This window comes from Carassius carassius, chromosome 1, assembly GCF_963082965.1.
Source record: "Carassius carassius chromosome 1, fCarCar2.1, whole genome shotgun sequence".
NCBI classification, from domain to species: domain Eukaryota; kingdom Metazoa; phylum Chordata; class Actinopteri; order Cypriniformes; family Cyprinidae; genus Carassius; species Carassius carassius.
The window spans coordinates 17,377,902-17,390,518 of NC_081755.1; the positions used below are offsets into that span (position 1 = coordinate 17,377,902).

General features: G+C 39.1%; 2 protein-coding genes across 2 annotated transcripts; one reads left to right on the top strand and one right to left on the bottom strand.

Moving 5' to 3' along the window:
* LOC132108607 (pre-mRNA splicing regulator USH1G-like) lies at window positions 1-5,481 on the bottom strand. The gene is made up of 3 exons (XM_059515255.1): window positions 5,147-5,481; window positions 1,717-2,167; window positions 1-1,035 (listed from the first exon to the last, which is right to left on the bottom strand). Exons 1-3 carry the CDS (start codon window positions 5,308-5,310, stop codon window positions 229-231), a joined length of 1,422 nt encoding a protein of 473 aa, XP_059371238.1. The 5' UTR covers window positions 5,311-5,481; the 3' UTR covers window positions 1-228.
* A 3,251-nt stretch (window positions 5,482-8,732) lies between these two features.
* Window positions 8,733-12,613, top strand: LOC132140541 (proton channel OTOP2-like). Its single transcript, XM_059549316.1, has 6 exons — window positions 8,733-9,204; window positions 9,315-9,451; window positions 9,537-9,595; window positions 9,967-10,115; window positions 10,427-11,241; window positions 12,074-12,613. Exons 1-6 carry the CDS (start codon window positions 8,841-8,843, stop codon window positions 12,242-12,244), a joined length of 1,695 nt encoding a protein of 564 aa, XP_059405299.1. The 5' UTR covers window positions 8,733-8,840; the 3' UTR covers window positions 12,245-12,613.
* The last annotated feature ends 4 nt before the right edge of the window (window positions 12,614-12,617 follow it).

Consider the following 12,617-nt stretch of genomic DNA (forward strand, 5'->3'; position numbering starts at 1 on the left):
TCTGTAAACTCTTGCTTTGTTTAAACATTCACTGAGGTGAAAAAAACAGACTTCACTGTTAAAAGAACAGCATATGTTTGTTAGGTAAGTTTTGAAGCATAACAGCTAGTTTAAGCTGGTCATATGCTGGTCCTAAGGACCTAGCTCCTGCACAGGAACATCTCATAACCAGCTGCCATGCTTCAAAACATGCCTAACCAGTTTAAAAATTGGAGTAAGGGCAGAACTTCACAACTCAGTGTCTTCTATGCAGCCTGGGTCCTCAATGGTCTCCAATCGGCGCTGACAGCAGTCTATGATCTTCTTGCGAGGACCCAAGGGGATGTGAATGCTCTTGAGGTCATCATCTGAGCACAGCAAAAGGGCATCCAGGTCAATCTTTTCTCTTTTGAAGATAGGAATGAACTCGTTCATGCTCTGTGTGGCTAGGAACACTTCCAGAGGGCTATTGTCAGGCTCATCATCGTCATCCAGCCCCAACTCTACCTCTTCCCATGGCAGCTCCTGCATGTTCCTCTCCTGCAGGCTATGGGCGCTTCCGATGCTATCGTCATCCAGACTTGGCATGCGATGCATCCGGCTGCGGAGGCGTACATTATCGACCTGTTTGCTGCCTGCTAGACTCCCTTCATCTCTGCTCCCGATGGCAAAAAGTCCACTGCTCACGTAGTTGTGGCGGAAAACCATGGTGCCAAGGCCGGGACGGTTGAAGAGCGAGTCATGGCCCGAGTCGGTGCTGATCTCCGAGTAGTCCACATCATGACCATGCAAGTCGGGTTCGCTGATGGCACGGGAGATGGCATCCTCGTTGTCACCAGGGAACATGTCACGTATGTTACGACGAGATCGGTCCTTAGGGTTGACGTATGTTCCCTGCTTCAGAAACATGACGTCGTTGCCTAGTTGAAGGCCAGATAAAGAGCGGACACTCTTCCTGCCATCTTCGTAAATCTTAAATGTCCCATCACCTTGCTTTTTCTTCTCAAGCTTCTTCTGGATCTTAGTTTTGCCCCTGGTTGTGGCATGGAGAGTAGCCTAGAGCGAAAAAATAATACAAGTATAGCTTTAGTGAATGCGGCTTCTAACTGAACATCTATTTTAACTATTGGCGTTAAAATAGTGCTGTCTAAAGACGCACAGTGAAGAATTTGCACTGTAGAGGTGTGGACTGTTATTTTTTCGCCTGAATTTATTGAATATGCATTTGTAGGAGTTTCCCTTTCGGACACAAAATTTATGGGGTAAAGTATTCAAATGAATCACGCCAAACATTTTACTAATGTTTGCGCTCATTAAATTACTGGCATATGCTCCATTATTTAACGCAAAAAAAAGAGTAAGTCTTAAACTATTTTGCGCTTGAAATGGCCACGTTATTTTTAATTTGCTTCAGAAAATTAAAGACGACTTTGGACCCTCAACTAGGAGTCACGCAATACCAGATCTATCAACACTTAAAGCGAACCTTCATTTTTTACTGTGGCTTTTTTATTCTTTATTTGCGACTACTCTAATTTGCACTATGCTTGGTATATTGCATTGGTCCATATGTAAATGAGATGTTGCATCTGTGTTCATCAAGTTGACCTTTGTTAGTAAATCACCTGCAGAAATGTCCACGCCCATCTGTGATGTTTTGGATTTTTGCTCTTGTGCTACTTTGCCCTGTTTAGTAATACTGGCCACAAATATATAAGCATTGCAGAGCAATCTGACCTGGGAGTATGGCACACTAGTGGCAGTGTTGAAGTGGTGTAGCTTGTGACTCAATGTACTGCTGGCGTAGCTGGAGAAGCTCATGGCATCAGAGACCGATGCTTCTGTTGTCTCTCTCTGAAATTTACGTTCCATGCGGCGTCTGTGCTTCTGCTGCATTTTAATGCATTCCTTGATGCGGCGTTCAGCTTCACGGAAAGCCCGGTCCTTCAGTTTGCTTACTAGCTTTGGGTTGAGGGTTGTCTGCTTGGCAGCGATGGAGTCCAGATAACGCACACAATTCATGTGGTTCTTGGTAGCAGCCATGTCCAGCGGCGTGTGGTAGTCATTGTCCAGGCACCACACATTGGCACCGAATGACACCAGGAAGGACAGGCAGTTGAGATGGCCATTGGAGGCAGCCAAGTGGAGCGGGGTGTTCCCCCATATGTCACACTTATCTGGGTTCCCCCTGAAAGTAAAGACGTGATAGATCCATATCAGGTGTGGAATTTAACAATGACCACTACTATCCCATAGACTATATATAACATATTTAATTGACACTTCTATGTGTAAAGTGAAACTGGATACAGCTTTTATAAACTGTAATTTATCACTCGTTTTATATCCCAAGGGTAGGTGAGACCACACTGGCAATCCCATGATTTTTTGATTATGTTTTTTAGCACTGGCTTGTCATCTGTGAAGGCCAGTAAATAATGCATAAGTCTATAAAAAACTGAAACAACCTGCTCTACAAATTTGATATATCGAAAATAATAAAAGAAGGTCACAAGAAGGACAAACAGGTGTGTTATATAAAACAATCTCTTATTTTTCTTACTTATATAAGTTTTCTTTTTCAAGCCAGTAATCCAGGTTTAGCTCTCCTAATGCCGATCCAAACCACTGGATCAGTAATTTGATCGCCTGCTTGAATAAGTGGGAGCTTATTGGGTGTCACCTTACGAGCAAGAATGATACAGTTTCACATGTGATGTCACACTAAATTCCTGTGTTCAGACACAATCAAAGAAACAAGTCTAAAACTATAAGAAAAGTTCTTATTTATGACTGCTAGAAACGACATACAGTGCATAATGACTGTTCATAATATAACTATTCAATATGCATTCTAGAAAACGCATACTATCATTTAAATCTAGTTTGTTGAAGTTTTGTGTTGAGATATTTACAAACACATATTGATACAGTATAAAAAGCTAACTTGCATGCAATTTTCTATTAAATATTATGACATATCTCTATGAGAATTCAGTGTTAATATTACTTGCTATATGGCACTCTTTGCAATGACTCAGTACAGCGGAGTTTAAACTTCGATTAAACTTAGCTTTACTTCTGTACAGTGTGGCCCCACCTACAGATGACTTAAACTGCACTGAAGAAATGCTGGTTATAGAATTTAACTGTTGAGATTAATGTGAATGCACCTATAAAACCATTTAGAAATTATTAATTTTAAGAAGTGCACAATATATTATAGTGAAAAATAAAAAATGTATGACAAAATATATCAGATTATATTATATGATTCGTGCGGTTCTAATTTGCACTTTACAGTTAAGCTATATCTCTCTGTTTTCTGCATCGAGGGCTAGTTGAGCCTACTTAATATTTGATGGGTGACAGGTGAAGCCTTGCAGTGATGCATTATGGATGAGAAAAGCTGCAAGGTTTTCACAGTTAGCAAAGGGAGCTGTGTGCACTACTGGGTCAAGCCAGAATTTGGATTAAGACCCGTTAACCTGCCTGACCTTGATTTTTGGCATGCCAATACTTCCATCAAATATATCAGCATACAAATGTATTGCCTTATAAAATGAGAGAGACTTATTGATCCTTATGTAACACGATCAGACACAATGTACTGCAGCTTGTCTAGTATTAGTGGGGTAAAAATAACAGTTTATAACGCATAGTCTACATGAGTAATAAGCTGTCATTCTTACCCCACTAATAGGCTACTGTTAGATAATAAGACATATGACCATCAGAACATTGTAAAATTAGTTGAAGAGGAGTATTATAGAGGAAGTTATGACTGCTATATGATACCCACCACCAATAAATGTCTATATATATTTTTTTTTTACCTTTATTGCTATTTACAAACATTTTATTGTCCCTATTTGTTAACAACTTCTTATAACATGATTCATGACAGGTCAGGTCCTGTTCTCATGTACCATAGTGCACTAATAACCTCTTGAAAACCTTTTCTGTCAACGTTGGGCATCATCGTGGGAAATCGTGCTTCAGGGATCAGTCAGTGCCATGCTGTGCATTGAATGAATCACTCGAGAAATCAAACACCCAAATTAAGGGATTAATTACTGTATCCCTATGTGTACATGAGCATAAGTTGGCTCTAACCACAGAAATGTGATGCTTGCTTTGCTTTATGTGGAGGAGATCACGCGATAGCCAGTGGCTTTCAATGGTCAAACAGTCCGATTATGCATTCAGGACTGCCAAACAGTGGGAGAACTTCTGACAATTAAGAGCTTTTACAAAGGGCCACAGAGGAAACCAGGCCAGCTCTGATGAAAGCTTTTGTGTGTTCACATTTATCTGTTTTCTGTCATCGGCATTAACAGAGTGGCCTAATGTGGAATTGTTTATTGTGTTGTTAGTGATAAAATAACTCAAATGACACAGCAAATGAATAAGGGCCACTTATACTGCCCCGCAACGGCTGTATATCCGTCTTAAGGTGCATTCAGGGTATACATTTTTAATCAGTTCATGCATTAACAGGGAATTGAACCTATGACCTTAGTGTTGTTGTTAATGGCATGCTCTGGCAATCCAAGCTACAGGAACATGAAAATGTGAAGACAAAACAATCAACACCTTAAAATACCACTACAAAGTATTATTATTATTATTAGTTTTTAATGAGAATTTCAATCTGGTAGTTGGATATGCCCAAAAATGCAAAAACTTGCAGTTCATGGTCTGACTGACTCTCAAAAACGTATTTTCATAGGTTTTATTTACTTATTTGACCTAAAACCAGGTAATTTCCTTGTTACCAGAAATATTTTTTTTGGGTTACTTTTTACAGTGAGAAAAAACCTTGCCTTTTATGGTATTACGTTAAAATGACATGGCCCTCTGCAAACTTGATACATAACACCACTATAAACATTACGAGAAAGGGTTATTTAAGGAAGTAGACTGAAGGGAACAGCACGTTCCACACCCAATCAAGCTAATAAAGTCATCAGCCATGTGAAGCACCAGTCGTCGTGACACCAGTATAGGGTTGTGGTGATATACAGTAACGGTGACCAGAGATCCGCGCCATGCCGGTCCCTGCGTGAGCCATTTCAAATGAGGCGTACATGCAAACATACGGGTTAAACTTCCGTTAAATCCACAATGCAATTGATCAAATGTAGGGAAAGAGGGGCAGTCTTACCCTCTCCCTACAATCAGCCGCAGCGCCTCCAGGTTGCCGTGGTAAGCGGCCCATAGGGTCGGTGTCATGCCATCTTCATCCGGAGCGTTCAGGTCCTTCCGCGTCGCTTCCTTCAACAAGTCAAGGTAGCCATCCCGGGCTGCCTTGTGGTATTTGTCATTCATGGTGATCTCGAACCTCAGCCTCCATCACTCTTTCATCGGCTCTGTGCATTTAGTTGAAGCCCCGACCGGCTGCAGCGCGCGTGAAGCACTTGGTGTTTCCAAGGACACCTCGGACACGATGCGGCTCGTGAGGGCGTGGCTTCAGCTCGGTCCTCACTAAACGCAATCTTTTTCCCATTTGGGATTTAAAATATTATATTATTGGGTGAATGAATGACAATCTTTAAAAGAGCCCTGCTTTCCCCTCCAAACTCATAAGCACACGAACAGCATTAATAAACAGTTGTTTATTGCTTCATAAACATTCAAATGAAGTGGCACCAAAACGCACCAGGACTCTGAAACTACATCTAAATAAATACAAATGAAACTTGACCACGACCAGTTTTAGTGGATACATGAAGTCATTTTTTTTCTCGTGAAATGTTAAGCCTGAAATTAGGTTTGTGCTGTATTGTACGATTGCTTTGATATTTGGCATCATGTTTTTAGTTGTGGCTTTAGTGGATAATTATTTTAAGAGTTAGCCGGTGTATTATCGTGATTTAACCTTTATGAAAGATAACCTTTTTTTTTTTTTTTGGTCGCTATAGTTAAACCATTGTAACCACAAATTAACCATGGTTAACCATGCTCAGAGGTGTAAAAAGTTCTCAACATTTTTACTCAAGTAAAAGTACAAGTATCTGGTCAAAAAATACTTGAGTACAAGTGATAAAAGTACAACTTTAAATTATTCTCAAGTATTAAAAAAGTAGAATTACTTTTTTTTCTGACAGACATACAGAAGAACAGTAACTCATGCAACCCCTGTTAATGAATCACTGTCTCCTTAAGACACACTGTTTTCCTAATGAATGTTGTTCAGTTGCTTTGACGCAATGTATTTTGTTTAAAGCGCTATATAAATAAAGGTGTCTTGACTTGACTTGACTTAAGTGAAACTATAAGCATATGTAATAAAAATACAAATACCAATATTTTAATCTTGACCGTCATGTTCACTTTGTGTGGTTTCTGAAGTGGTCCTGTCTCCTTGCATTATATGGACTAAAAATCTTTGCTTGTGTTCATGTGAAGAAAGAAAGTCTTAAACATCTGGGATGACAGAGGTTCAGTAAATGGTGAGAGAATTTTCATTTTTGGGTGAACTATCCCTTTCGAGAGCAAGATGTGATGGAGAGTGTAGAAACATATCCCAGACCGAATACAAGAATGTGCTGAATTAATGAGGAGAGTCATACAATTAAAACATACAACGTTAAAGTTTTTAAAGGCCACTTTATTTGTGTTGTCTATTCAACCTCACTGTCTCAAAGGACAATTAATCTTTTATTGTCCTAGTTATTTTTCTTGAACTCTAACTAGTTGATAATTAATAGTAGTTCTTCAGGAGGTATGACAGAAATCCATTAGTTATTGATTAGCTAACTGTTACTTAACACAATCATAAAATTGTATTACATACTGATTAATTAACATATCTTCCTTAGTAGTTAACAGTAGTGAGTTAAGTGTCAATGAAAAATTACCTGTTAATTCTTCAATAATTCCTTATTAGTTATGTAGTAAGTAAGAAACAGTATTCTAAAGTGTTACCCTTAATGTTTCATTTAAGGACATTGTAACTTATCCACCACCTAAGAACATCACTAAACATGAAACAATTTAGCATATAATGTTTATTTAAACACTTTCTTTGGAGATTTGTCACATTTAATAAAAAACAAATCCCACAAAAAATATTAATTGTATTTAAATTAGGGTTGAAACTTTGCTACCTTAATGTGCTTCCTCAGATTTGGTGGTGAACTTTTGAAGCCAGACATTTACCTGATGAAAGTCATAATTGAAGTAGAAATGTGTGTGTTTGATGCATGAAAACAACGATCATTAGTTCTCACGTCAGACACACACATTTGAGCTTCTGTTTACCATATTTAATGTGCATAAGATAAAATAAAAATCTTATGTACTTTTCAAAATGAAATAAAATTGTAAGGAGTAAAAACTATACCGTTTTTTTACTGCCGAAATGTAATCAAGTAAAAGTACAAGTAGTCATTTTAAAATTGTAGATGAGTAAAGTACAAATCCCCCAAAAATAATACTTAAGTACAGTAATCAAGTAAAATGACTCAAGTATTTTACACCTCTGGTTTTGCTACACTAACCATGGCTTTTGTCGTAAAACTGTGGTTATACAAATGGTAGTCAATTCGGCAAATCACAGTTACTACAACTTTACTGTAATAAAACCATGGTTAATTTTCGGAAGGGAATGTAAACTATTATTTTCACATAAAAGTTGTCACGGTACTTTTAAATGTATTTGTGAATCATCAGTCATTATAACCTGGATTAATAGTTGCAATAAATTTTATTTATGAGGGCTTTATTTAGATGGCATATATATATATATATATCATGATTTCCCATCACTGTGGCATTATCACACATACCTAACTGATTTTTGTGGATTTATAATGCCTATAATTGCATGTTGTTTGGGAAATCTCAAATTGTTCATCCATTTTGTTCTTATTCTTTGTGTACTGTGTGTTGTGTCTGACAGGTTACAGGTCCCTCAGTGTTACGGCTGTAAATCTTTGTGTCACCAAGTAAATATATATATATGCCATGAGGTGGCACGCTCCTCAGAAGGCCAGCGGTTCCTACTCGTGGTAAGTGAAGGACATCTAACCATCATGCATAATAGTATGAATCGTGCTATACTGAATAGTGCTATTTTCCGCTAACTGAATAAACGTATATGACAAAGAGTCTAGCTTTTGCACTGTTTACTTTCAAAATTTTGCATTGTGGAACTTTTGCAAGATGCTTTGGTTGAAAGTGCCTGTTAATATTGTGTGTCTCAACATTAATAATCGCCATTAATACGTTGCTCTCACAGCACACAAAAGAAACAATGCACAGCTCTATTGTGCTCAGATATTTACAATGAAATTAGGTGAGGCTGAATATCGCAATGACTGTGAAAACCGATATAAGCTGAGTTAATAAAGGCTCAATATTTTGACAACAGATTTGATTGAAGTAAATAAAAGCTCAATATTTGTTGATGACTCAGAGCTGATGGTGTCTGATCAGTACTTCACGTTTTTTTTTGTCACCAAACAGAGTGTAGAGACTGTGCAGGTAGCCCTCTTGTTAAATACTGTTATCACAATAGCAGGGAGCTATTGGCTGGCTTTGGTCCAGTGCAAGCAAAGGTGAAATCTTTTTAGATTCCCAATATTGTCCAGTCAGATTTGAGGATGCAGGTTTCTTTAGATGTGGGATAGACGCAGAGCTATACGTAAGCGGAAGAGAAGACTGATTGGTTGGATACTGATGCAGGTTAAAGTATTTATACAGCTTGAGGAAACTAGGCTCCTTCCAATTATTTGGCATTACAACTTGCTTCATACTATACAAATCCAGCAGACTCTTTTCAACTTGGACTCTTAGAGTTCCACTAACAAACTGACTTGTGTTTTCTTGTGGACAGCTCTTCTAACTCACGCAACATGACGACAAAGCAAGACGTAGAAGCCATGGAGAACCAGATATCCACCATCCAAGTCAGCTCCCATGGAGAGACGGTCAAATCGGGACTTGCCCATGGCGGGTTCAAAACAGTGGAAAAGGGTCGCAACTGGGGATGGCTTCTGTCTGGATTCATCTCCTTAAACATCCTTCTCCTGGGAATCGCCATAGTCAGCGGAAGCGTCTTCAACAAGATCCAGATCACTTCTGCTCATCTTCAGATTTTCCTTATTTTTCTTGTCATTCTCACCACCATATGGATGGTTTACTACAAAATCCATACTTCGAGGGTGTACCGTGCAGTGCTCTACAAAGATAGCCACGCTGGACCAATTTGGCTGAGAGGTATGTTCAAACCAATTTCTTATTTGAGAAAGAACATTTTGAGTTGTTCTCTCCATCTTCTATATATTGTAGACATCTAGTCTCAGATATTCTGCTTGTGTCTTCATCAGGTGGACTGGTTCTGTTTGGCGTCTGCAGTGTAATCATGGATATATTCAAGATTATTTATTACGTGGGTCGCATGCACTGCGATTCGCCTGTGAAAATAGCCTTCCCTGTTGTGCAAGCTCTCTTTGTCATTGTACAGGTAGGTTAAAACTATAAAAAATGGTTTAAGGCTATCTGTTCTTGTATTTATTCATAATTTAAACATACTCTCTTTCATATTCCAGACATACATCCTATGGGTTCATGCAAAAGACTGTGTGCAGATACAGCAAATAATCACACGGTGAGTTCTAATGGGTCGATGACTTTGGATGTTATGTGGTTATTGTTAATTTCCTTGTCTTTTGCTATCTTGACCTCAGCGTGTAGTCAGGAAGATAAAATAATGGGAAAATCTGACAAATGTAGGCAAATGATCACACCCTTTTAGAACGATAAATGAAATGATTTATTTGTAGCGACCTTGACTAGTGCATTGACTGTAGAGCTGTATAAGAAAGCAATGAGCATACATTTTTAAGTTAACTCAAGCAAATGTTTACCCGACTGAAGGTTTGGTAGGATAGCGGAATGTGCCTCTTGCATTGAGTTTACACTTCTACCGAACAGGGCCACTAGCATTACTGCATAGTAATATTAACTCTCTCATTGCAGTTGTGGTCTGATGTTGACATTGTCTACGAACCTCATGGTGTGGATGACGGCAGTGACAGAGGAGTCGCTCCATCAAACAGTGTTTCCAGCCGACCCTTCATACAATGGTTCCTCAAATGGCGGTTACAAAATTGATGTCACATCACAAGGTGCTTTAATATTGCACAAGTTTGAGACTTCCCTGTTGAAAAGAAAAAAAGCTGCATATGCTGGTTAGGTATGTTTTAAAGCATGGCTGCCTAAGCTACGATTGTCTCCTCAGGACCACCTTAAACTAGAGTAGCTCAAACCAGCTGCAGTGCTTCAAAACATACCTAACGGCATAAGCTGTTTTTTTTTTCAGCATGGTTGTGTACTTAGGCTAACTTACATTGGCAAATATTGAACATCCTGTATTGATTTACTTAATCTGAAGATTGAGTAGAGCATTTCATTGACGTTCTCTGTTGTTATCTTTCAGACCGTGCCGGACAAAGCGACTGCAAGTGTAGCCATAATTTGTGCGATGTTTTTGAGAAGGCCTACTACTATCTGTACCCCTTCAACATCGAGTACAGCCTCTTCGCATCAGCCATGGCCTACGTCATGTGGAAAAACGTCGGCCGGCAGGTGGATGAACACCATAGCCACAGTCCGCGCTTTAGCCTGTGGGACGTTCTGATTGGTCCGGTTGCTGGCATGATCGTTCTGGTGGCGGGCCTGGCTACGTTTGTGGTGTACGAAGTGGACGTGTCCAAAGGGGACCAAAAAAAGAAGGAGAACGCTCTGATAATGCATTACATCATGAACATAGTCGCCATCCTTCTCATGTCCATCACAACTCTGATCGGTTGCATAATCTTCCGGATGGATAAGAGAGAGCAGGTGTCTGGGAAGAACCCTACCAGGAGTCTGGATGTGGGACTGCTTGTGGGAGCGTCTCTGGGCCAGTTCCTCATCTGTTACTTCACCATAGTAGCTGTTCTGGCATCAGGGGTACAGGGGCACATAAATGGGCTCAACCTGGCCAATTCTATTCTGACTGTGATCCAGTTGTGCCTACAGAACGCCTTCCTCATCAAGGGCCTCCATCGGGAGCCTTTCAAAGAGACTGAGACATCCACTGTCTTCGCCAACGTCATGGCCGTACGAGAGAGAGACCCAGACAGACGGAGCAGCTCTATCGTCCCAGCTCACACGCTACCCATCCCGCTGACATTCCTCCAGGGTCGACTGTCCTGGAAGAGGAGGATCCTTAAGGAGATCTGTGGCTTCCTGTTATTCTGCAATGTCATTGTAAGTACCTGACTCCATATTCTTTATTGAGTAAAGTCACGTTCACATCAAAAACAGAAACTATAAGATAACGATATTAGTGTCCACACCAGCGAACAATATCGCCTGTTTATTCTAAGCGCATATGCGTCTGCCGCTTTAAATTCTCAAGCTCGTTATGGCAGGATGAATTCTGATTGTCTTTCAATGTTTGTATCGTTCATCCGATGAAAAATAATAATCTTTCAGAAAACTATTCCAACGATATCGTTTCTTTGTGTCTTTATTGTTATAGTTGTGGGGTGGACTCCGCTATTATTTATTATTGAGAACGATTTTTAGAACTATATCTTTATTGTTATTTTTATAGTTATCGTGCTTGGTGTGAATGGTTGTAAAGAGGTGGATAATTTACAGCAAATTTCCAGAATTTTTGAAAGATTTTGGAAATTTTGGAAACATCTGGAAAATTGTAAAAAAAATTGGAATTTTTTGAAACTTAAAAATATTTTGTATTTCATTTTTTTCTGCCACTTTGCAACCCTAGTTAGAGGGCATACACACAGGATACAGGATACAGTTTCATTAACATACCCACACATCGTATCTTATTATTATTTTTTATTACAAATCACATAACAAAATTAAAAGAAGTTGGAAGTGGCGAAAGCACCTTGATTATTTATAATCGCTGCATGATCATTGTCTTATTTGCAAAAATTTTGTGGTTAACAATTTACAATCCGTGTATTTAAAAAAGGCTAGAAATCCATTGCCTTTTGCTCCATTCTGAATGCAGAATTCTGAATCCAGTTTTAAATCTAATTCTGTACATCGCATTTCTGTTTTGCAGCTTTGGATTATGCCAGCCTTTGGAGCCCGGCCTCAGTTTGACAACACCGTCGGATCAGACATTTATGTATTCGAAACGTGGGCAGCAATTGTGAATATTGGAATGCCATTTGGGATCTTCTACCGGATGCACTCAGTGGCTAGTCTGTTTGAGGTGTGCCTCACCTCATAAATCAGCTGACCGCTCAGGAACTGTTCAAGCCTATGCACAAATCTTTGTAAAATAGATCTATTTTTTATATTATATTTTTTGTCTAGCTGAAGAGAAATAGTTTTATTTTATACTACATTTTTATTGTATAATGCAACAATGTGTATATGTGAGTGTGTGTGGAGATCTAGACCGTCCGTTTGAATATGTGAATGATGTCACAATATCATCTGAAATATGGCCTAATCCTGTTACAGGCATTTGACTGTTAGCAACGCAGTGAATCCCTCTGGAAGTGTTACCAGAGATCTGTCTTTTCATTGGCACCTGTGAATTCCCAATTTCTGTTTATTCTGGTCACTGTGTACCAAGATTAAAATGAGCAAATTTACTC

Coding starts and splice junctions, on each gene's coding strand:
- LOC132108607 (XM_059515255.1), bottom strand. CDS start 5,310: ATGAATGACAAATACCACAAGGCAGCCCGGGATGGCTACCTTGACTTG. Junction 2,168..5,146: donor CGGCTGATTGTAGGGAGAGG/GTAAGACTGCCC, acceptor CTTTACTTTCAG/GGGGAACCCAGATAAGTGTG. Junction 1,036..1,716: donor CTAGTGTGCCATACTCCCAG/GTCAGATTGCTC, acceptor TTTTCGCTCTAG/GCTACTCTCCATGCCACAAC.
- LOC132140541 (XM_059549316.1), top strand. CDS start 8,841: ATGACGACAAAGCAAGACGTAGAAGCCATGGAGAACCAGATATCCACC. Junction 9,205..9,314: donor TGGACCAATTTGGCTGAGAG/GTATGTTCAAAC, acceptor TGTCTTCATCAG/GTGGACTGGTTCTGTTTGGC. Junction 11,242..12,073: donor TGTTATTCTGCAATGTCATT/GTAAGTACCTGA, acceptor TCTGTTTTGCAG/CTTTGGATTATGCCAGCCTT.